The sequence below is a fragment of the Alligator mississippiensis genome, chromosome 7, assembly GCF_030867095.1.
Source record: "Alligator mississippiensis isolate rAllMis1 chromosome 7, rAllMis1, whole genome shotgun sequence".
Classification (NCBI taxonomy): Eukaryota; Metazoa; Chordata; order Crocodylia; family Alligatoridae; genus Alligator; species Alligator mississippiensis.
The window spans coordinates 19,134,393-19,155,304 of NC_081830.1; the positions used below are offsets into that span (position 1 = coordinate 19,134,393).

Here is a 20,912-nt window from a genome sequence, read left to right on the forward strand (position 1 = left end):
AAAGAGGCTTATCTGACATTTAGTTGGCAGATACTTGCCTGGAAAGGAAAATAAATATATATATCCATGGAAGGCAAGGTCCATGGAATTCCCTTTGGGTTTGATGGACACCAGAATACCTTTATGTGGGAACCAGTCCTCCTGAGGGACACCTTCTCAGCACATTTCTTGCTAAGGCACAGTTTGGACAAGCAGAGGCTGGGTTTTACTGGGTCACTGTTCGTAATCCATAGTTTTCAGATAGGCCTCTGGACATCCCATAGCTCAGCAGAAGCGAGTTCCTGGCTTCTCTTACTTTATGCTTCCAGATCACATGACTGTTTCTGTTGTTACAATTTTTATTGCTCAAAAGGTAACAAAAGGATCTGAAATACATCTGAATTAGAAATAATGAAAGTGTCTGAAAAGCAAAATTGAACTGAAATCATTTTAAATGAGAAGAAGACTGCTCAGTTGCCTAGCAGAAACTATTTAAACATGCTTCTTGAACTTCAGCAAACGCTGCATTTCCAAATTGACATCTGACCATTTTCCTCTTCTGTCTTGCAAAACTGAGCCCCCACTACTGAACAGTCGCTCTACGTGGGCAGATGAGCGAATGCTTGTGTTATAACAGATGAATAGTTTTTCATAGCAGGTGACATCTCAGATAAGTTTCTCACAGATGAGAAGTAATGCTCAGCATCTTGGGCCCTGGGCTGCTGGTTCTGATCTTCATTAAAATTAAAAAAAGTCATTGTCTGCTTCACCCTCACTACTTGCTCCCACTCTTACTGGGATCAATGTCTCTGCTTGTGCTTGTTCCCTCTCCTGCAGCCAGCTGGCTGCTCTGTTGACTTTTGCAAATGCTCAGAAAATGCCAGCATGAACTAAGGAGCTCTGGGACTTGTAGTTCTTAAGAGACCACATCTCACAGGAAGGCACAGTACTCTCTGTCTCTCAGACAAGAAGTCCCAGAGTTTCAGTAAAGCAATATCATTCCATGCAAGTCCTAGAGAGTGGCTGTGTCAGGAAAAACTCTGGAAAAGCTGAATTTGAATTTTTAAAAAACTTTTAACTTGTACTTTAAAAAAAAACAGTTAACTTTAACCTCTTTTTTTTTTTAACTAGTTCAAGTTAAAAGTGGACAGCTGAAAAATGTAACTAGTTAAAGTTAAAAGTTAGCTGTTTCTTTAACTTTGTAACTAGTTAATTCACTAGAATTCCCATGACTGCCCTTTATTAAGAATTCAGTTCAGATGGTGCCCAAATTCCATTTTTATTTGTGCATATGGCAAAAGTGGCACTGGAAAGGAAAACCCTCTGCACAACAGGTACAAAGTGGCCAAGACCCATCATCCCGGCTCTTAGATAGTAGTGTTTCACTTGAGGCTGCATCTGAATTGGTGAGGCAGAGGTTCAATAACTGGTCAGAGGAATCTCAGGCCTGACCAGAGCTGAGCTCCATATGACCCAATACTGTGTCTCAGAGGGGGCCAGCTCTAGCCACTTTTGAGAAAGGAGCTAGGAACTTTAAGCTATTAGGCTTGACCAGGGAATATATTTGTAGCTAAGAGTGGGTGATTGACCTAAAAGTGCCTTAAAAATGCACAATCCTGTCTCTACCTTCTGCATTGAGCACGGTGGGCCTGTTGCCTTCTAATGGGGAGAGGGAGTAGAGATGGGCACAAAGGCGAATGTCAGGTGCCTTGCATTTTCCTTCCACCCTGATCTGACTTCTTTCCAGGAGAGAAGTGGCTGCACTAGTCTGAAGGGATAAGGAAGATGACGGGAGACCCGGATTCTTCGGCTGAAACCGTATCAGCATTCAAAGCAAGTTGAAAGAAATCTTTCAACTCAGTGGCTACCTTGCTTAAGGCTAACCACACTCTTAACACAATAATAAGTCAATTCGCACTGAATAATTAAATAGAGAACCTTCATAAGTATTGACTTAATGTGACAGCAAGTCTATACTGACTCAGGGTTTGCTTATGTAAACACAATCTCTTGTTCAGCTTAGTTAGCAGTTCAATGAAATAGAACATTCCTTCAATTAAAGTCAAATGATGCGTGCGTTTAATTCTTTCCTTCTCTTACCAAGTAATAATAGGTTTGGAACATAGGCGAGAGGATTAAAAAAAAAATAATCTTTCAAGTGCACTTATCCATGATGAATCAAAATGGAATGTCCTTAAAAATACCTGGATACCTTTCCTGATTTTAAAGACGAGATGTACTAGGCCTTTTCCATCCTTCCCCATATGTATCTACCTGTCTGTCGACTTTCTGATGCATTCAGATAGTTTGTCCAAAAATAAGTTTATTATAAGCGACACAGCTATTTGCTGCTCCTGAGCTTAGCTGTGTGCCCTGTAATTTAAAGGAGTGGGGAGGGGGGTCCTCCTATCTTTTTTTCTTTCTCTCTCCATGCCTTCTGGTCTTTGTCAGCTTCCATGATGATGGGAAAGATTTGGTGAAATGGCGTGTGTGTTATTGTAAAAGCTGTGGCATGGAGTTATAGCTAGCATTGAGTTGAAGTTTGCATTTAAAGTAGGATGAATAGCCTTGTATTTCACACCTTAGCATTAAGTTCGGTCTTTAAACTTTGGCCCAATCTCTTCCTGGAATACGTGAATTTTCCATATCACTTTTCCCATTGAAATATTTGCTCGCTTTGCCAGAGGGAACACCTACAAATGTGGAATTTCTCTCTGTTTTTCCACTCACTCCAGCTACTCGAATGCAGTTCTCCCAGATAACCAACTCTTCTTTCTCACAAGCTTTCCTGTATGAAATTCAGATAGCATCTTGAACTTTAAAAAGTACATACAGTCTTTCCCCTTTTTCTGTCCCCTTTTTACCATGGCTTTCTGGCAAAACTGCATCACCCCGCCAGTGGCTTCTCTTTTAACTGCAAAATGCAAAAAAAAAAAAAAAAAGGCTCTTTATGGCCAGAGGGATTTTTCTGCATGAGGCACCTACAAACTTTGGCCAACCCTTTTAGCGAGTGTCTTCATAACTGCATGGTATGTAGACCAGTCTGTGTGGAAGCTGTTGGGTAGGGATGGGGGCTGTGCCCTCTTTCTGCAAGTAATGGTGGCTGCCTGACATCTTCGGGCGGTTCTGGCCATTGTCAAATGTTGCATGATGTTCCAGCTGCATGAACAACTACCGTGTTGCTGAGGGAGGTGTTTTGGAGCCAGTGCTCAGATACTGCTGTCCCTTAAGGCCATTTTTTTTCTCAGCCCCTGGAAATTGCCTGTGAAAATGTGCCTTGAGTGATCTCTGCATTTGGGATATTTTCTGTATGAAATATTCAAGCCTGCAATATTGTTTGCTTCGTCTGAGCAGCGAGGCCTTTGAGTTATTGCCCCTGCCAGGCTGGGGCCTTTTCAGACACATTAGCAATAATTAGCACCCAATTAGGCACTCGCCTCCGTTCAATGGGAGTCATCCCTGTTGAAAGAGTAGTTAGGAGGATTCTCTTCTTTTAGGCCTGGAGTGTGGGTGTCTGGCTTTTTTAGCAGATAACTAAAATAATTTGTTTGCAAATATATCCAGTTGGTTTAATAAAAGATATCACCTTTTCCACGAGTTTTGATTCTTTTTGGCTTTTGTTAGCAAGCAGTGACTGCCCTACTGACATGCCTCTAGGAGTGCCTGACTGGAGATGTCTTAAGAGCCTGACTTGCACAGCGTGTGTGCTCCTCTTCACTTCAGAAAATCAGGCCCCTTTCAGGTGTCCCAAGTTGGGCGTTGAAATTTGGAATCACTGGTTCCTTCTTTAAAACCTTGGCTCTACTCGCCTCTCCTAACAGGTGCCAGTGACTTGAGCTCTCCTAATAGCCAGACACAGTCAAACCCACTGGTGTTTTGCCTGGTCTTGTTTAAAGGCTGCAAGGGAACCATCTCCAGGAAGCCCAGGCCAAATTGCATTGCATCCTGGCCCTTTCATCCAGAAGGCAAGCACATTTCCTAGGTGAATTCATCAAAGGGAAACAAATCAGAGATTTTTAACTTTGAAAGCCAGCTCTTGGGTTGGGCTATATTTTAAGCCTTTTTCATTCTTTTCTCCTTGGAGCAGTTTCAGGAAAATAACTCAATGGCCAAGTTTCGCTGTTGCATTCTTTCTCTTTTTCTCTCTTATTTTTCCCCTCTTTCCTCTCTTATTTGATTTGACCTCAGCTGCCAGGGAAGCTAAATCCAAAGCAGGTCTCCAATTTCTAGGCAAGAACCGGACAGGCACACCTGCTGCCTGGAGCTGTGAGCAGCAGTTTGGCACTGACTTTTGCTTTTTTGCTAAGATAGACTTGGCTCCATCTCTCTTTACCAAGGCACTTAAAGGCAGAAATCTGAGAAGCTGTGGGCCGGTTCCAGTAAGGTTTATTCCTGGCAGTTAGCATCTTATCCAATGGCTGCAAACTCATTGTATATAACAGAAAGAGTGACATCTGGCTTGGATATCGTGGAAAGATTACCAGCTGGCTTGTCATGTATTATGAAAAGAATAACATTTGCCTTAGAGGCTGCTACAAGCCAGGAGTAAAGCCCTGGGGAGCAATGTGACAAATTTCTAGCACGCTCGGTGATGAACTTGCCACAGTTCTTTAAGAGAATTGACATGACTTTCTCTCGAATCCTGGGAGAGGGAAGTGCCATCAGAAACTTGATTTGTCTCCTGGGAGTGGGAATGGGAGGTACTTGGGAACTGGAGTGCCTACCTTGACAAGGATGTTTGGAAAGCATCTGTGCATGGAAAGTATCTGTGGCCCCACCCACATGGCCTGCAAGTTGGCTTGAGGCCACGGGGACATTTAAATGCCAGTTCTAACCCCACGGCTAACTTCAGTGAGAGTAGGAGCAAGTCCTTAAACCAGGATCCAGGACTCCAAAGATCAGATCCTATTCTTCTGATTAGGCACTGACATCTGAAGCTATTCCAGTCTTGGGAAAACCATTACTGCAAATGGGGAACCTTCCTTCCTGCTTTTGGTGATGTAGTCTGGAGACTAAGGTGCTGGTACATTAAAAGGATTCCAGGGATTTTGGGAGAGAGGTATAAGGTTGAACGCGGGCACCTTCTTACAGGCTCAGCAGGCTGTAGGTTCAGGCTTTGCACAGCTCCAATAGTGGCACAGGTTTAGTTCTCAATTTCTCTTTCATCCTCTCTGTTTTTCCCCCAGTAGGACCTCAAACCTGCTGTCTGACTGGTACCCAGCCCCAAATCTTTGGAGTTCTGTATTAGCAAATTTGGCTTTGCAATCCCCTCTGCCTCTTAGGGCAGTAACCGTTTAAAGCACAGAAAGGTGACACGCCTTGCCTAGCGTCACCTAGTAAGTTAATGACAGAGCTGTGGGTACAATCCATGTTTTCTGAGTCCCAGTCCCACTCCCAGACCCCCGTTTGTTCTGTTCAGTAGCGGCTGTGAGCAGCACTGATGCTCCAGGTGTGTAGCATGAGTAAGAACTAATGGCTGAGCAACTCCCCAGGGGCCGGCAGCGGTTTGCAGAGCTGCTCTGTCTCCTTCTCACACCCCATCTCTACTGGAGGGATCTGCAGCTTTCACACCCAGAGCTGACGTGGCTGGCTCCAAGGAATGTCTTCAGCGGTGCTGTGATGAGCGGATGTGTGATGAGGGGGCCCAGCCACAACAGAGTGATAGGAGCTGGCATTCTGTTCTCCCCCGGGGCCCTGTATGCACGGTTGTCCATGACGATGGTACACGGCTTAGCTGCTGCCCTTTCAGCCTCTGCTGTGACATCCCTTCTCTTCTCAGCAGAAGGAGCTCATCAGGGCCCGTGTTTCTGTGGGCAGCCTGCAAGTGTTAGTCTGAACATCCCCCATTACTTCCAACAGGAGCGAATTGCTTTTATTCCTATGCCACAGACCCTGTCTAGAGCACAGATGCAATTAGGAATAGGAATCCCCATGCTTCGGGGCATGTACCAGACTCTCATGAATGTGGATCAGGAAGAAACATTCCCTGAAGGCAGGTTATGTCTTAAGCTTTCTTGCATCTTCTTGGGGAGATGGAAGAACAGTCTCTGTGTAAAGTACTTTCTGGAGGTAGAATGGGTGCAGAAATGGGGAAATTCGCCATTCAGCTGTGCAGGTGATGCATCTACCTATTACCCTACAGCAGCGTAGCACAAGCAAAAGCTGAGCAGGATTTGTATGGCTAACAAGCACATAAAAAGGGATGCCGTGTGTTCTTCTAGGGACTGAGCTTTCTTAAGTCCCAATACAGGCTTCCTTGCTGCTTTAGGCTATGTTCATGGAGCCCATCTGGGTCTGAGCATGCAGGTCAGTTTAAGCTGGGGTCAGCAAAGCTACACCCATGTCCCTGTATTGTTATGATTTTGGCACCCACAGCTGGGCGTTTGCAATCCTATACATGAGCCATAAGCCAGGCTGAAATTGCCTACAGGCCCAGGTAAATGGGGGATGGTATGGTGGCTGGGGCTAAAACCCAGCTAAGAGCCTTGCTTGATTCCTCAGTGAATGTGTAATGTTAAAGGACTCAAGTGCTGAGTACTGCAAACCCAGGGTAGGAAAGCACTTCAGGATAGGCCTGGTTTTAAAAGCAGACACTGACCTCAGCAGGACTGTGCATGTGCTTCAAGTCCAGCGTTTGCCAAAGTGCTTTCCTGGATAAAGGAGAGCACTTAGCAGGACTGAGCCCCTGGAATCCATCCCGGCTTTGTGCAGCATGCTGTGGATAGGTGCCTTTCCCTGCTGGGATACCCTAGTGTCTGCTGCTAAAGAGGCATGGATCACTCTCACGTTAGGTTGGTGTGGACATAGCAAGTGGTACTAAACTCAAATGGCTGGAGCTGGAGCTGGCTGTGGGTCGACTTCCTTCTCTGAGAGGGCTGATGACATGGGCAGCTTGCTCGCAGGAGGGTTGGGGGTGTCTGTTTGGGAGAACATTTGGATTTGTTTTTGCATTTGCCATTTCCATGGGAGCAAAAGGATTGAACTTCAGCCCCCGGTACCATGCATCAAGGTCAGCATCTCCTAACACACGGTGGCCGCCAGCACAGCAGTGCCTGCTCCCCTCGCACAGCTGGGCTGCCTATCTGGAGGCTAAGTCAGGAAAGGAAAGCTTGGGAGTTGGTGGCCAGAGCAGTCTCCTGTTTCTCTTGCCCCTGTTGTCTCTCCTCTGCTGTCTGCTGCCCTGCCCTTTTCCTCTTTGCCCTTAAAGAGCTGGTCTCAGGATGCTTTCCCTTTGTGTTCCCTTTGCACTGGAGGGAGACGCTCCAGTTTGGTGGAGCCAAAGGTCATGAATATTCCTCAGTCGATTGTAAGTTGAAGGCAGGAGAGGGCTGAAACAGTCCCACATTAGGTAGGGTACATCTCAGTGCTTGAATCCTGCTGCCTTTGCTTGGCCAGCTGGCACAGGAGAAAATGGCTGTAGGAGAGTGAATCCCTGACACCCTGGGGCTGGGAACAGGAACAGCCAGGCAGGGCACCCTGCAAAGAGGCTGCTCTAAGAAGCCCATTTATTCATTGACGTCCTTCCAGGCTGACGCAGAAAGAGCCTTTGCCTAAGCAAGAATCAGGCCTGATGTGTTTTGAAGCTCGTGCCTGAGCACCGGTACCCTGTAGTAGGCTCCCTGTGAGCCTCATCTGCCTGGGAGCTTTAAGAATAGCAGGGATGAGGCATCCCGGAGAAGGTGATATCCGAACTCATTAATTCTGGAGAGCTGCATCATACCTCACTGTTTGTTTCCAGGCTGGTAATGAATCAAGGGAGCCCGTTATATTTGCCCTGTCTCACTTCAGAGAGAGAACATTTTATCCAGGGGAGGAGAAAGATGTCTTCGTTTCCCTTTACAAGGCCTGCTTGGCAAATCCGGGTTCCCTCTGGGACCTTTTAGCGTTAGCAGCTCCATAGTTCATGATCTGGCAGTAGCAGCGGTAGAATTAACCCTCCGGCTGAAGGCAGGGCTTTCCTTCTCACAGACCCGGAACTGCAGCCAGTTCCCTGGCTTGTTGCAGACCCTGAAAACCAAGAGAGTCTGGGGCACAAGAAGCTGCCTGGTTTAGTTCCAGCAGGGAAAAATGCTGACGGGAAGCAGCAAATTGGATCCAGGCCATATACTAAGAGCAGCATGGGGAACACTCAGCTGAGTTCAGGACTAACTGGGTTGTCTCATTTGGGGAGAGCAAGTCTTTGCCCTGAGGATCTTACAGTGCAAATGTACTGAGATCAGGACAAAGGAAGGATGGTTATCCTCATGTTACGGATCAGTAAGTGAGGTATGGAGAGATAAGAGCCCTTCTCTTCCCCATGCTAGCTGCCTGTGTGGGTCCCTATTCAGAGTTAACGCAAAAGTCTATTGCCTTAACTACAAAACTGCTCTTCTTGGTATAAAGCAGAAGCAGCTCTCCTGGATATCTCTGACCCAAATTTATCAGTGAATTAAATGATGCATTTAGTTGCAGTGTTATTATTTAGTATTGTGAATCATTTAGAGCTTGCTAGTGCCCCTGAGTCGAGTCTTCTGGTGAGGAATGTATTAATAAGCCGGATGAAGAGGCTGACCTTGCCCTGGAAATGTGTCTGGCAGTAGGCTGTAAGGGGTCAGAAAGCCAGCCAGAGGGGGAAAGGAGAATAATTTGCTCTGATGGTATTTGGTAGATGTGCAAATGTGAGCATAACATAGACAACCAAGGGCTTGGGAAGCAGCAGAACAAGCATGCAGTACATCACACAGAGGAGATGGGCTCCTCAAACTCTGTGAGCTGCTTTTTCAGTGGTGTGCCACACTTCTCCATCCTTGGCAACCACAGCTGGGTGCGCCCCATAGTGACCACCTGCTGAGCGCAGGATGGGGCAAGCTACACCACTCTCCCACTTACCTCCCTTTCTAATTGCCTGTCCTTTGCTTCGAATGATGGTGCTCTGCTGGCTGCATACGAACATCATGCATCTGCTCCAAAGGCAGCTGCACTTCAGTTGGACCTGTCACTCGTCCCTCTGCTGCACTCCAAGGGCCGTCGTGGTGAAAGGCACTGTATAAACACTGCAGGTCCTTCCACTTTGCTCAGTCACGGCTTTGTTTGTCTCTCCATTTAATTTGATCAAACCCCTCTGGAATCTAATCATTCCTGTTTAAAACATAACACAACTTCCACCCTTTATTTTGATCAATTCGGATGGCTCTAGGCAGGTGCGATCTAATCATTCAATACCCCATTGTAGAATGATGACATTTAATTAGCAAGGAAGCCAACAGATTTTTCTTTTAAAGAGTTCAGGAGAGATGCTCCTCTGAAAGCCAAGGTCTTGTCTGCAGTGGGAAAGAAAGAGGGGGGGGTTAGGGAACTGGCTACACTGCACTAATAGTTTCCCAGTGTGGTTAAGTCACAGTTCAGTGCCCTCTGTCTTGCAAAACCAAATACTGTTTTAATTCTGCTGGTGGAGGCTCTAGTTTATGTATGGGATTTCATATTTCCAACACCATTGCTGCCCTTCCCTTTTCTCCCGGCTGGTTCTGCACCCTTTCTCTCTCCCCACCACTCTGCAGTGCCAAGCTGGTGTGCAGGGGCACGGGTGAAAGGCAGGATGGGGTCTAGTGGCAAATGGACTCATCTCTGTGCTCTACCCTTTGGACCCCTGCAACATCAGGTTTCCCTCTTTTCCTGGTACGTTGCAAAGCCGGCCCACCTCAGGCCTGTTAATTGTGCTGTGCTTTAACATTTCAGGGTTCAGATAAAACCAGGCAGTGAAATTTTACAGTCAGGCAGTGATGCCAATAATAGTGCAGCCAAATGGAGATGTGAGATTGACTCTAAGTCAGGCAGTGTTTGAAGAGGGAGGGATGTCCCAGGGCTCCCTGTAGCCATATCTGCAGAAGATGGACAGTCCTCCGTGGTGGCAGATGACAGAACTGGTCTCCAGTTGCAGCCAGGGAAGTTTAGGGTGGATATTAGGAAAAAAATTCTTATTAGGAGAGCGGTGCTCCAGTGAGGAGTCTCTGAAGGTGACAAAGCATTGGGACATCACCCTGCAAGGTGCTAGCCTGTGCTGGGGTATGGGCATGCTTCAGATATTCTCTCTGCTCCCCTGAAAACCTGCCATGCTGTAGAGAGAACATGTCTAGGTTGCCCTCCTGACCGCAGCAGGAGGCTGCAAAGAGAGCTGGGAACTCCCTTGTTTTCACCAGTCTTTGGGGCTTCCTCTGCATCCTGCATCCCAGGGGGATGTCTGCAGTGCAGAGCTGATGTCAGGGTCAGGTATTGCTTCTGACCCTGATCCTATAGAAACCTGCCTCCACTATGTGCCTGTGCTTTCCACTGAAGTTAGCAGGTCCAAAAGTGGGAGGCTGCTTTTGAGAGCATCTCCTGCCCTGGGTGTGAGCAATGGTCCAAATCCCATTCAGGCAATGACAGAATGAGGTTATGAAATCTAGACTGCAGCTGCCCTGTCATCACCATCATGACCTTTTAACTCTTCTTTCCTTCCCCTGTTCAGCCTCCCTTTTCTCACTGAATTTACCATTTCTTAAGCGGGGGGAAAGAAAAAAAACAGACCCAGTGACAGCGCAGCTTTCCCCTTTGTGTTCTGTCACCAGGTCAAGACTGGCAGATTTTCACACAAATTGTCAAGTCTCTTTCCAGTCTCTTACCAGCTGCCCTGGGGATAATTACCAGGCCTGTCTGGGCTCCTATGCGGGGATGATTGGTAAGTCTGTTCGCTTTGTCCTTTGGGTTTGGGCTTGGGAGGGGGCCGTTGCATGGAGTGTGATGGTGGCTGGGGAAAGGGTATGGCAACACGGTTACCCATACAGCCCTTTTCTGCTGGAGATATACTGGATGGTGGCAGAAGGAGTTGGCAGGAATGAGCAAGTGGAGAAGAACAGCTGAGAGCAAATGGGTACATGGCCTTTAATCACTTGCTGCTATGTGAATTTAGCTGAGACACGGGGTATATCTCTGCCACCTCCCTGCAGAGCCTGGGACCACTGCTGAGCAGTAAGGCCTGTCCACCACTCTCGCTGTGTGCACACCTAAGCCCAGCAAGTAGTGGTTGGAGGGAGGTTTCTGCTGCTTGGATTTTGCCCTCCTGTTCTTGACTCCCTTTCACCTTCCTCCCTCGTGGCAGGATTCGACATGACGCCCAATTACATCGACTCGAGCACCAGCAGCATCACAGTGTCGCCTTGGTGTTCCTGCAAAGGGAGCGGCAACTTGGAGGAGGAATGTGAGAAGTTCCTGAGAGACTTCACGGAAAACCCCTGCCTCCGTAAGCCCCCCTGCATTCATAGCATCATAGGAATCATCCCTGCGGGATGCCCCCCTGCATTCATAACATCATAGGAATCATCCCGGCGGGATCATCCCTGTTGAAACCCCGTTGGCTCTGGGGAGGGGGGCTTCTGGCTGCTGTAGTCACCACATCTCCCAGCAGTTTAAGGAGTGGAGCTGGAGTGCTGTCAATAAGGGAGCACTGCTATTTCATACCTGCATCCTCCATCGGGAGACCCTGTGATGGACAAGCCTTGTCACCTCCGCTGGTCCCAGCCTTACCCAGCAAGAGAAGCTCTGGGTTGAGAGCCCCAGGGATGCTGCCTAGGCACTGGTGTGATGGGTACAGGAGGTGTGGGCAACCTCCTTGCTGCTCTGGACTGGTCATGGGCCCCTGTCAGCACTTCACCTACCTCCAAACATGAAGGACATGTGGGGGTGTCCATCTGTCCTCCTCTTCTACTTCCACACGGGTGTGCAGTCATTAGTATGCTGTGTGGTGCGAGGAGAAATCGTACAACCTTGCAGATTGGTATTGACAAGGTCCCCTTGATGAAAGAGCCCCTAGTGCACTGGGCTCCAGGAGCTTCATTCTCTCCATTGTTTATTATCGTTTTATCCATTTAATTAGTTATTATTCAGTTTAATCATCGGGAAGTTTGCCTGTGAAGCTCCCTCGAGGGCAGCGGCTTCCCTTCTGCATCGAGCGGTCAAGCCGATTCTGTCTGGTTCAGGGATAATGGAAATGAGAGAGCTCAGCAAGGAGCCAGTGGGCCCAGCATATTTTGCCATTGCCACTTGGTCCTGCCTTCCAGGACAACCCCAGCAGACTCTGTAGCAGAAGACACTGTTGCTTTGGACACTTCTGCAGCACAGAGATGTGGGCTACCTTGGGCCTTGGTAAATTGTGTACAGCTAATATAGTTATCACCAGTAATCAGCCTGACCTGTTGCCCCCTCTGTTAGTCTGGTTTTGTTCCCTCCGTATCCAGCAGTGCCAGCCCCCCTCACTTCAAGACCACATAGCATTGGGGTCGTTTTGGAGGGAGAGGTTTTGTCCCCAGATCCCTGCAGCTTCTTTGCAAGCTGGACTGTAAAATGGGTGAGTGGTAACTGCCTCCCGCAAGGAGAGGGGATTTGGTTAATCGCAGTGCCTGGAAAAATAAATGGCGGGGAAAGGAAGAGCGGGACAGCATCTGGGCTTGCAGCTCTGGTTCGGAAAAGAGCTGTCCTACATAAACAGTCAGGTATTTATCTACGTATAAGCTTTCCTGGCAGTTCTGGGACCGAGCACAATGGAGCTGCCAAGTGCACGAAGGCCAACGTGAGATTTGTGACACTTGTTGGGGCTGGAACTGTTTTGCCCTGAGCGGTTCCAGACCTGAGGGGCTCCAGAGAGGTTACCCCCCTCTCAAATAGGTGCAGCTTCTTTTAGGTTGTAAGCGATAAAAAATGCGAGAGGGAAGTTTGAAGGAGGTAGGGAAGGATGGTAAGGAGAGGATGGAGGAAAGAAAGAAGGGGAAAGGTTTAAGGATGGAGGAGGGTGAAGTGGAAGGCTTCCTTTTCCATCTGGCTGCAGCAGAGACTGCTTTTGGGGGCTTTTTTCCCAGTCACTCCACCCCATAGCTCTCCTCCTTCTTTCTCTCCTTTCCCTAAATGTTGCTGCCGTGTCCCCCAGATGCTCCTGCCGCAGACTGAGTTGGAGAGGAAACTGGGCTCAATGCAAATAACATAACTGCATGCAACTTCCACCAGCAAATGCTATATTCTCCATGACGGCACTACAGCAGGGAGCAGAGCTGGAGATAGTGCCCCAGCTTGGAACGGGTCCTGTGTCGCTAAAGCATGGGGGGATCAGTGCCCAGTGCCCCCTTGGCTTCCCCCCATCCTGCCTGTGTGGTCAGGAAGAACCGCCCCAAGGTGCCACCTCAAAACAGGCTAGGCACACGTGTGTGATCGAGAAGGGAGAGCAGCAGACATGCCATCCCCGATCTTCTGCATGGCAGAGCAGCTGAAACTCACTGTGCACCCAGGAGCGGCAGGCCCAAAAGAATCCAGGAGCTTTTCAGGGAGACAGAGGAGCTCTTGATATGAAGTCACCTCGACCCACTGCATTGGGGCTGGGGTCTCCAGCAGAGCTGGGATTCATTAGAAGTGTCGAAGTGTACCCTGCGTGAAGAGGGCAGACTGTGTGTGTGTAGCACAGAATTGCAAGGCGACAGGAAGAGCCAAGGATAGTAAGAAAAGAGGAGTATAGGAGGATGGAAAGAGTGTGGATGAGAGAGTGCAGCAGGAAAAAGGGAGCTCATGTGAAAGAAAAGCAGTATCCTGCCCACATGTTCTTGATGCCCACCCCCACCACCCACTTTCTCTGCTGGCCAGTGTCTCCTGTTTCTCTCTGTTGGGGCAGGCATCTCAAAGTTGTATGTGTGCAAACGAAACCCGAGGACTTGCCCTCCTGCAGTGAGCTAGAACTAAGCGAGCCCTGCCCATGGTCCCACAGGCACCTCTTGCATCGAGTGCTGTCTCACGGGGGAGGTGTTTGAATTGGCAATCCTGCTGGGAAAGCCCACCTGGTTACGTTGATGGTTTGCTGAGCGAGTTTCCTGGGTAGTATTGAACAGAGAACCCATTCCCTCCCCTGCTAAAATCCCGTGTCTCCTCTTATTTTCAGGGAACGCCATTCAGGCCTTTGGCAATGGCACAGATGTGAACCTCTCCCCCAAGAACCCTTCGCCCCCTGTCACCGTGCCCCCGAAGACAGAAAACAACCCCAATTTGCCAGATGATGTCAACGACAGCAACACCCTCTACGACACTAGCATTATTACCACCTGCACGTCCATCCAGGTAGGACTTGGTCTGACTCCGTCTCCACCTGAGATCTGGATCTTAGCTGCAGAATCACAGGCACGGGCATACCTGGCCAGACACGTAGTTCAACTGAGGTCTCTGCCCTTGGGGGGCCTCGAGAGCTGGGCTTCTCCTACCCACAGTCCAATTGGAGGACATTTCTCTGACTCGGCAGAAACAAAGTCGGTCTCTCTTGTCTTTCTTCAGGCTGGCGAGCCCACGTGAAGGCAGCAATGTCACCCTTGGGCAGCCTCTAATTAGATCTGGCATGCTTGAGTAATTACATCTTATGTTTTCTAGTTACCACTCCATGAGACAATCAGCGGCTCAATTTCATGCTAGAGTTGCAGCACATCAGGGCCCCAACGCTGCCTTTGTGGGCACCTCGGCTCCCTTTTATGGAGAGACGTGCTCAGCGGATCTGTCCTCCTCCTAAGTGGCGAGAAAGGGTGGGGGAGTAACGTGGTTGTCCGTGCTGCTCCTCCGTTTGCTGCTTGCTTACAGACAGGGGTGTGTGTGCATGTCAGGGTTCTTGCCTGGGAATCGGTTTCCAGGAGGCCAGTGCTGATTTTAGGCAGCCGCATGACCACTGCAGAGGTCCTTTCTGGTGGCTGCTCAGGGAAAAGTTAGTGGGAGCAATGAATGAGGATAGACCAAGCAGTGATAGGGCAGGTGGATTCTGCTTGAAGTGGGCCTGACCTGAGAGTCGCATTTTTCATCAGTCTACGCAGCCGCTGTTGCCTTCAGTCAAGCTATGTGACTCTGCGTCAGCAGCAAATTTGGCCCGTGCTGCTGCACCTGCTCCAGTGGCCCCACTCAAGATCTGCTCCAGAATCAGACTCAGTTGGTCCTTGCAAATCCATGACTGTCATTAGTATTGCTCCTGAATTACACTCATGTCAATGCGATCAGGATATAACCCGGGGTTAAAGACTTCAGGTTTTGACCTGCGGGGCCCGAGTCCTCTCTCAGTGACACCAGTGCAAATCAGGAATAGCACCATTAAGCTCATCAGGTCTGGTTCTTATGTTCATACTGGCATGGCTTCTCTGATTTCCACAGCACTACTCCAGCTTTACTTGTAAGTCAAAGTAGATTTGAGCCCACTGGAATTATACTGGGATCAAATTGCCTCGAGTCGAGTTACTTGACTGTATGCCAGGGTGAGTGAGAGCATGACCGTGTACTCAGCTGGGACATCTTTATGCACAGCTAGGATGCAGGTTGTGGATTAGAAGTGGGGGAAGTGGAAATCTGGCCTCCTGGGTTCCCATTTTGCTCTGTTCCTTTAGCTGTGTGATTTGGGGTGAGGGAATGGAAAGAAAAGGTTACTTTGTCTGTTGAAGCTCCGTTATTGCTGATCTTGGGAGTGCCATGCAAGTGTCCAAGTGCACGTCCATGTGTGTCCCTGTGTCTGAGGCAGTGTGGAGTGAAGGCACACGGTCCCTCTTCAGGCACTGAGGCTCTGAAGTGGGCAGGAAAGCCCAGTGAGACTATGCTACTTGCTCAGCCAGCACAGATCCCCATCTGGCCATTCCTCTATGCTCACTGTTTGAGTCGCAGAAGAATGAAAGGAAGGTGTTGAAGAGAGAGAATAGCCTAATGGCTTCATCTCCATTCCCACTGAGAGACTTCAGGTGCTTTTATACCCTTCTCCATCACTGAAAGAAGGCCTATTGTAGAAGGGCTGAGAGGGGCTCCTGTTAGTGCTTTTGTTCTTCAGCTTTACCTGCTCTCTTCCAAAGCATGCTTCCTTTGCTGAGCTCACCCTCCCTTGCTCTCTTCAGCAGAGGTTCCAGTAGGAAACCTAACCTGTGTATCACTGGGCGGTCCAAAGGCTTGAAGCCTAACTGTAGCACAGGCATCTGCAATGCCTGTCCGTTACTTATTAATGGAAGCCACATGTGCTTACAATTAAAGGGATTTCCTTTGAGCTCAGGTGCTGCAAACCCCAGTGTGCCCTTGCCTATACTTGCTTGTGCTGCTCCACGGTAGCTGTTTCTTGCCTCTTTCTGCGTGGTGACACCTCTACATCTATCTGTAGAGACACTTTGCCTGATGCAGGATCTTAACTCCTCTCCAGGGCTCTTGCTGCTAAACCCACAGCCTGCAACGCAGGAATATGGGTTTGAAAGGGGCATCTGGGTCACCAAGTCGAGTCCCCGTTATCTAGATATAGTGTTGTGCCTGTTCCTTGGTAGATGCTAACTTGGGGCTTAGCTTTGCTGAAGAACGAGGTGATGTGAGAGCACAGCCATCAGGAGTCATGTCAACCTTCATGGTGAAGCATGACTTTGCACTCAGAGCACGCAGGGAGCAACGTGTTTAGCCTCGTGATAACTGTGGCTCCAGCACCTGCCGACAGTGCTAAATACAACAAAGTCCTGCTGGATGGCGTGTCGGCTAAGATGGCTCATCAAAGTCATCATCTGACACAAGCCAACCTTCCTGTGAAGGCTTGTCTTCACTTCAGTGCTAGCTCGAGTTACCTTCACTTGAGTGAACTCCTCTTGCATTACCCTCGCTGGAGTGACAGCCCTTACACTGCAAAACAAACCCAAACTGCACCCACAGTTTGCATTTAGCCGCACGGCTTAGCTGAGCCCGCTCTGCATCCCTAGCTCCAGCATCAGCAGAGTCTGAGCTTCAACCCATACCCAGTAACGAGCCGGTTAGCTTGAGGGCGAAGAACCACTTCACTTGAGCTTAGAGATTCTTGTGTGTAAATGGGAGTACAGGCAGCGGTTGGGTTATAGCATGGCTGGACTAGATGACCTCCTGAGGTCCCTTCCTGTCCTGGCAACAACTACTCCTGTCCTGAGATGGATGGCTTGCAGGGTGGAATTCACCTCGTGCCATTTGAATGTCTTGCTGGGGCTGGGATTTGAGTTTTAAACGTTTGAGTTTTAAATGTGCTCCTTGTGCCGCCAGCTCTATAGGGCCTGTTACTAGGAGTTTGAAAGCATTTGTTATCCTGGGACATGGAGACCTATGGCTGTTCCTGCAGTATAGGTCATAGTTGGGTGCATCTGCTGGAAGCTTGCAGGCAGGCGGCACAGGAGTGGTGTGAACTTTGTCAGTGGGAATTGGCAGAATCTGAAGGTGGATTTGAAGAATTAGTCTCATCTACGCTGTGCAGCTGCATGGGGCAGGAGTGCGGCAGAGGCCGAGCAGCCCAGGATGAGACCGTTTTCTTTCTTCTCGCCTCGGCAAAGCCTTTCTGACAGCCCCAGTGTGTGCAAGGAGCGCAGAGAGAGACTTAGTGTTTCAACGCTAGACACGCTCTGAACTGCCTTCCAAGGCCCCATGCAAATGTGGGAGTCTGATAATTGCAGGGTCTGTGATCAGAATGTGAACATTTCCAAACGCCCTTGCCAGCTGGCTCTGCAAGGACAGTGGAAAGCTACAGGAGTTCAGCTCCCTCAGAACCATGCTTTGCATGCTCCGGATGGGCTGCCGTGCCTGGGGGATGAGTCGGGCTACCACGAGGACTGAACGGCCTGGTGCTTTCCTTTGCCACCAGCCAGCAAGAATGATTCGCATTGTTGAGAATCTGCTGTTGGAGCAGAAAGACGAGGGATGTGTTGGGAGGGCAGTTGGGTCTGGATTTGTCTGGCTTCTCCCCTTAATGCTCTGTTTGACTCTGGTTAGGAGCAATCAGTTGTCTGGGATGGGCATTAGTCTCTGACCTGTTGCAAGCTCTCAAGGCTGGAGCATGGGTGGTCTGTCACTGAGGGCAAGTGACTGGTAGTTAGGGCTCCTGAGTCCTATTTCTCTGAATGGCACAAATTCAGTGTGTGAGCCTGGGTAAGTTATGTCAGTGGACTCTGCCTCAGTTTCCAGATCTCTAAAATGGGGTTCATGTTATTTTGCTATCAGGCCCAGTTTCGGGCTACATGTAATCCCAAAGCCTTCCCTGTGACCTCCTCGCTTAAGCATATCCTTTGCTCTGTCTTTTGCAGGAACATGGGCAGAAGCTAAACAAGTCCAAAGAGCAGAACGTCTGCATCTCAGAGGTAAGTGGCAAGGAGCATCTTGGGGAGAGGAAAGGAGCAGACTTGGGTGCACGGATGTGTGAGCAGACGGGTGTTTTACACCAGGGGACTGATGCTTCTTGAATTTTGAAGTGCGGGAGACATACAGCTAGACAACAGTGAACAAGCCGAGGAAATGCCCGTGATGTTTTCCCAGAGTTTCTTTCAACCAACCATGGAGGGTGGCTGACTTTTTAGGAATTTTGGAGGGGAAAATAATAGCTCCATAGAATTTAGGGGAAAAAATGAGTTTTGAAAATTAAAAAAAAAAAGACGATTTTGAGATTTGTTTCTAACTTGAGGTCACAAGTCACCATCTGGGAACTTTCCCAGAAAAATAAGAAATGTCCCATTGTTTCCCCACCCCATTTTTCAGGTCAACTCTGACTTACAACTGAGTAGCCCAAATTCTCAGTGGTGATGACAATTCACCATTGAAACATCACCCAGGCCAGTGGTGGATTCTCCATCTCTTGAACTTGGCAGGCAAAGACCGCATCCTTGCTTTTAGTCAGACCAAGTCACTAGGCATGATGGAAGAGTGACAGAGTGAACTTCTCTGGCTTGTGTTACACAGGGAGTCAAGCTAGCAAGTGCAATGGCCCCTTCTATCTTTAATATCTATGAGGAGGCTGGAACAATCTTTGGTATGGCAGCTAAACCCTTCCAATGCAAGACCCGCTACTGATGCAGCCACACAGAGCTGTGCACTGAATTAACACCGTTTTTTCCCTCTCCACAGACACAGCTGCCCACAGACAGCATGCCAGACCCGAATACTTTTCTGGACCCAAAAGCATCCAGCAGCCGACACTCAGCCGGAGTGATCCTCTCCACTATCTCCTTCTTTCTCGTGAAACTGGCTTTATAAAGGAGAGGAACGGGGTCGAAATGGAATTGCCAACAAGACACAGACACTTGCCCACACCCACGCACACGAAAACTCTTGCAAGAATTCTCTTTCTCAACTTTTCTCCCAAGGTTTCTGCTTTTGAGGAATTAAATACACAACATCCCTTGTGCCAGACTCTTAACGCGCAAGACTAGAGCTCGGACCTGCCCCAGGAGCACTGAATACCAGATGGACGCATGTCCCAGCGGGGAAAACCGTGGCCATATTCTTTTCTTTCCCTTTTTTTTAAGGTGTTTGGGTTGTTTTGGTTTTTTTTCCTTTCCAAAGCAAGAGCCCGAAGGCTCACGACCAACAGGAATGCACACCCCCATCCATGCACACACGTGTACACAGACACACATGCACACAGACACACACACACGCACACAAGGGATTCGAAGCTGTGAAAGGAACTAGGGAAAACCTTTGGTGATCTACCAGAGCTTCAGCAAGGTTGGTCGAGAAGGGAAAGCTGGACAGTTCCTAGAAGGACTCTGAAATTGCAGCTGCAGTTTACAGGAAGATGGAGAGAGACCTTATTTCCCCATTTCCCCACTGCCTTTGGTTCCAATTTGCTGCTTGACAATTCTGTATGTTTGATGCCCGCCCTAGATGAAGTCTGGCATTCCTTAGCCTGGGAGATCCACATGCTGGCGTTGCAACACGTTTTCCCCAAACTGAACCGCGGTGAGATGGGGCAGCTGCTTAGGGCTGCAGCGGGGGTGCCCATACCGAAAGACTAAGAACCAACATTTCCAACGGGGCCCCTCCTGTTCCCTACTTGGAGGCCACATCACTGGTTCGATGGGCAAGCACTGGATCACAAAGCAGGCGGCCGGAAATCAAGAGGATTTGTTTTTGCCAGTTCTGAGGGGATGCTCTTTCGATCTTGTCATTTGTTCTTCTTTTCCACGGTTGGCAAACATTTTAAAAGCAAAAGGGAAGAAATAATCCTGCATTGTAATGTTGTCCCAACGTCTCCAATTCGTTACATCGACGGAGATCATTTTCTTTATCCCATTGGGCTTGGGTTGGATGAAATAAACCATCCATGGAGGGGAATCCTGCGGATGTTACTCTCTGTTTTTCTTTTCTTTTATATATACATATATAGTGTATGTATATAGAGACCAACTATATCTACATATATGTATGTATATACATAACCATATGCATATACTGTGTGGCTTTTTTTTTCCTTTTTTAATTTCCTTTCTTTCCTTTTTTTAAAACGATCAAATGGCAACAACAACAAAAATGTATTATTGTAAAGTTTATTTTTTTTAATAATGTCTATAATGGAAAAAAATAAACAGAGAACAAAGGACAGAACCTTCTCTCTCCCGGCCTTGCAGGGGGCTTTGGGAATGGGAGAGAGACCAATACGCTTAACCAATGGCTCCAATAAACATAATAAGAAGCAAACAGTGTGGTTTTCCCTTCCGAGCGCCTGGTCCATGCTGTCTTCCCATGCTCTCTGAGCTGGCTGTAGCCTGCAGCCCTATCCTCTGAAGTGGGGCACGGGGCTGTACGCTCTAGTCTAGTGTCTCGCCCCCCTCCATGCAAGCTCAGCTTTCTTCTTCCGCTGTGGTTGTGCTGTGCCCTACCATAAAATCCAGCCCGCTGGCTGGGAGTATAGCGTTACTCACGCTGCCTGCGCTCCTCGCTCAGCAGCAATGGGCCCCACAAACTGAAAGGAATTCTCTCCCTTAGGCCCCTTCCTTACTGAACACAGATCCGAGAGGCAGAAAATCTTAGCAGTCTCCCCCAAATCCAGCCACACACACACTCAGGTCCCCTGCTCCTGCCCTCCCTCCCATGCATTCAACAAAGGCCCCGTCACTTCAGACAGGGAGGCGCATTGTTCCCGAGGCTACTTGAAATTTGACAGGTGAGAG

The 20,912-nt window shown here is 48.7% G+C and overlaps 1 protein-coding gene across 1 annotated transcript in view; it reads left to right on the forward strand.

The window, feature by feature from the left end:
* The window catches only part of GFRA2 (GDNF family receptor alpha 2), a 66,680-nt gene extending 46,241 nt beyond the window's left edge, over positions 1-20,439 (forward strand). The window contains exons 5-9 of the mRNA XM_006258381.4: positions 10,563-10,672; positions 11,093-11,233; positions 13,910-14,085; positions 18,051-18,104; positions 18,865-20,439. Of these exons, the coding sequence (XP_006258443.2) occupies positions 10,563-10,672; positions 11,093-11,233; positions 13,910-14,085; positions 18,051-18,104; positions 18,865-18,993 (610 nt within the window). The 3' untranslated portion in view covers positions 18,994-20,439. The remainder of the gene's footprint in view (positions 1-10,562; positions 10,673-11,092; positions 11,234-13,909; positions 14,086-18,050; positions 18,105-18,864) is intronic.
* Positions 20,440-20,912: the final 473 nt, after the last annotated feature.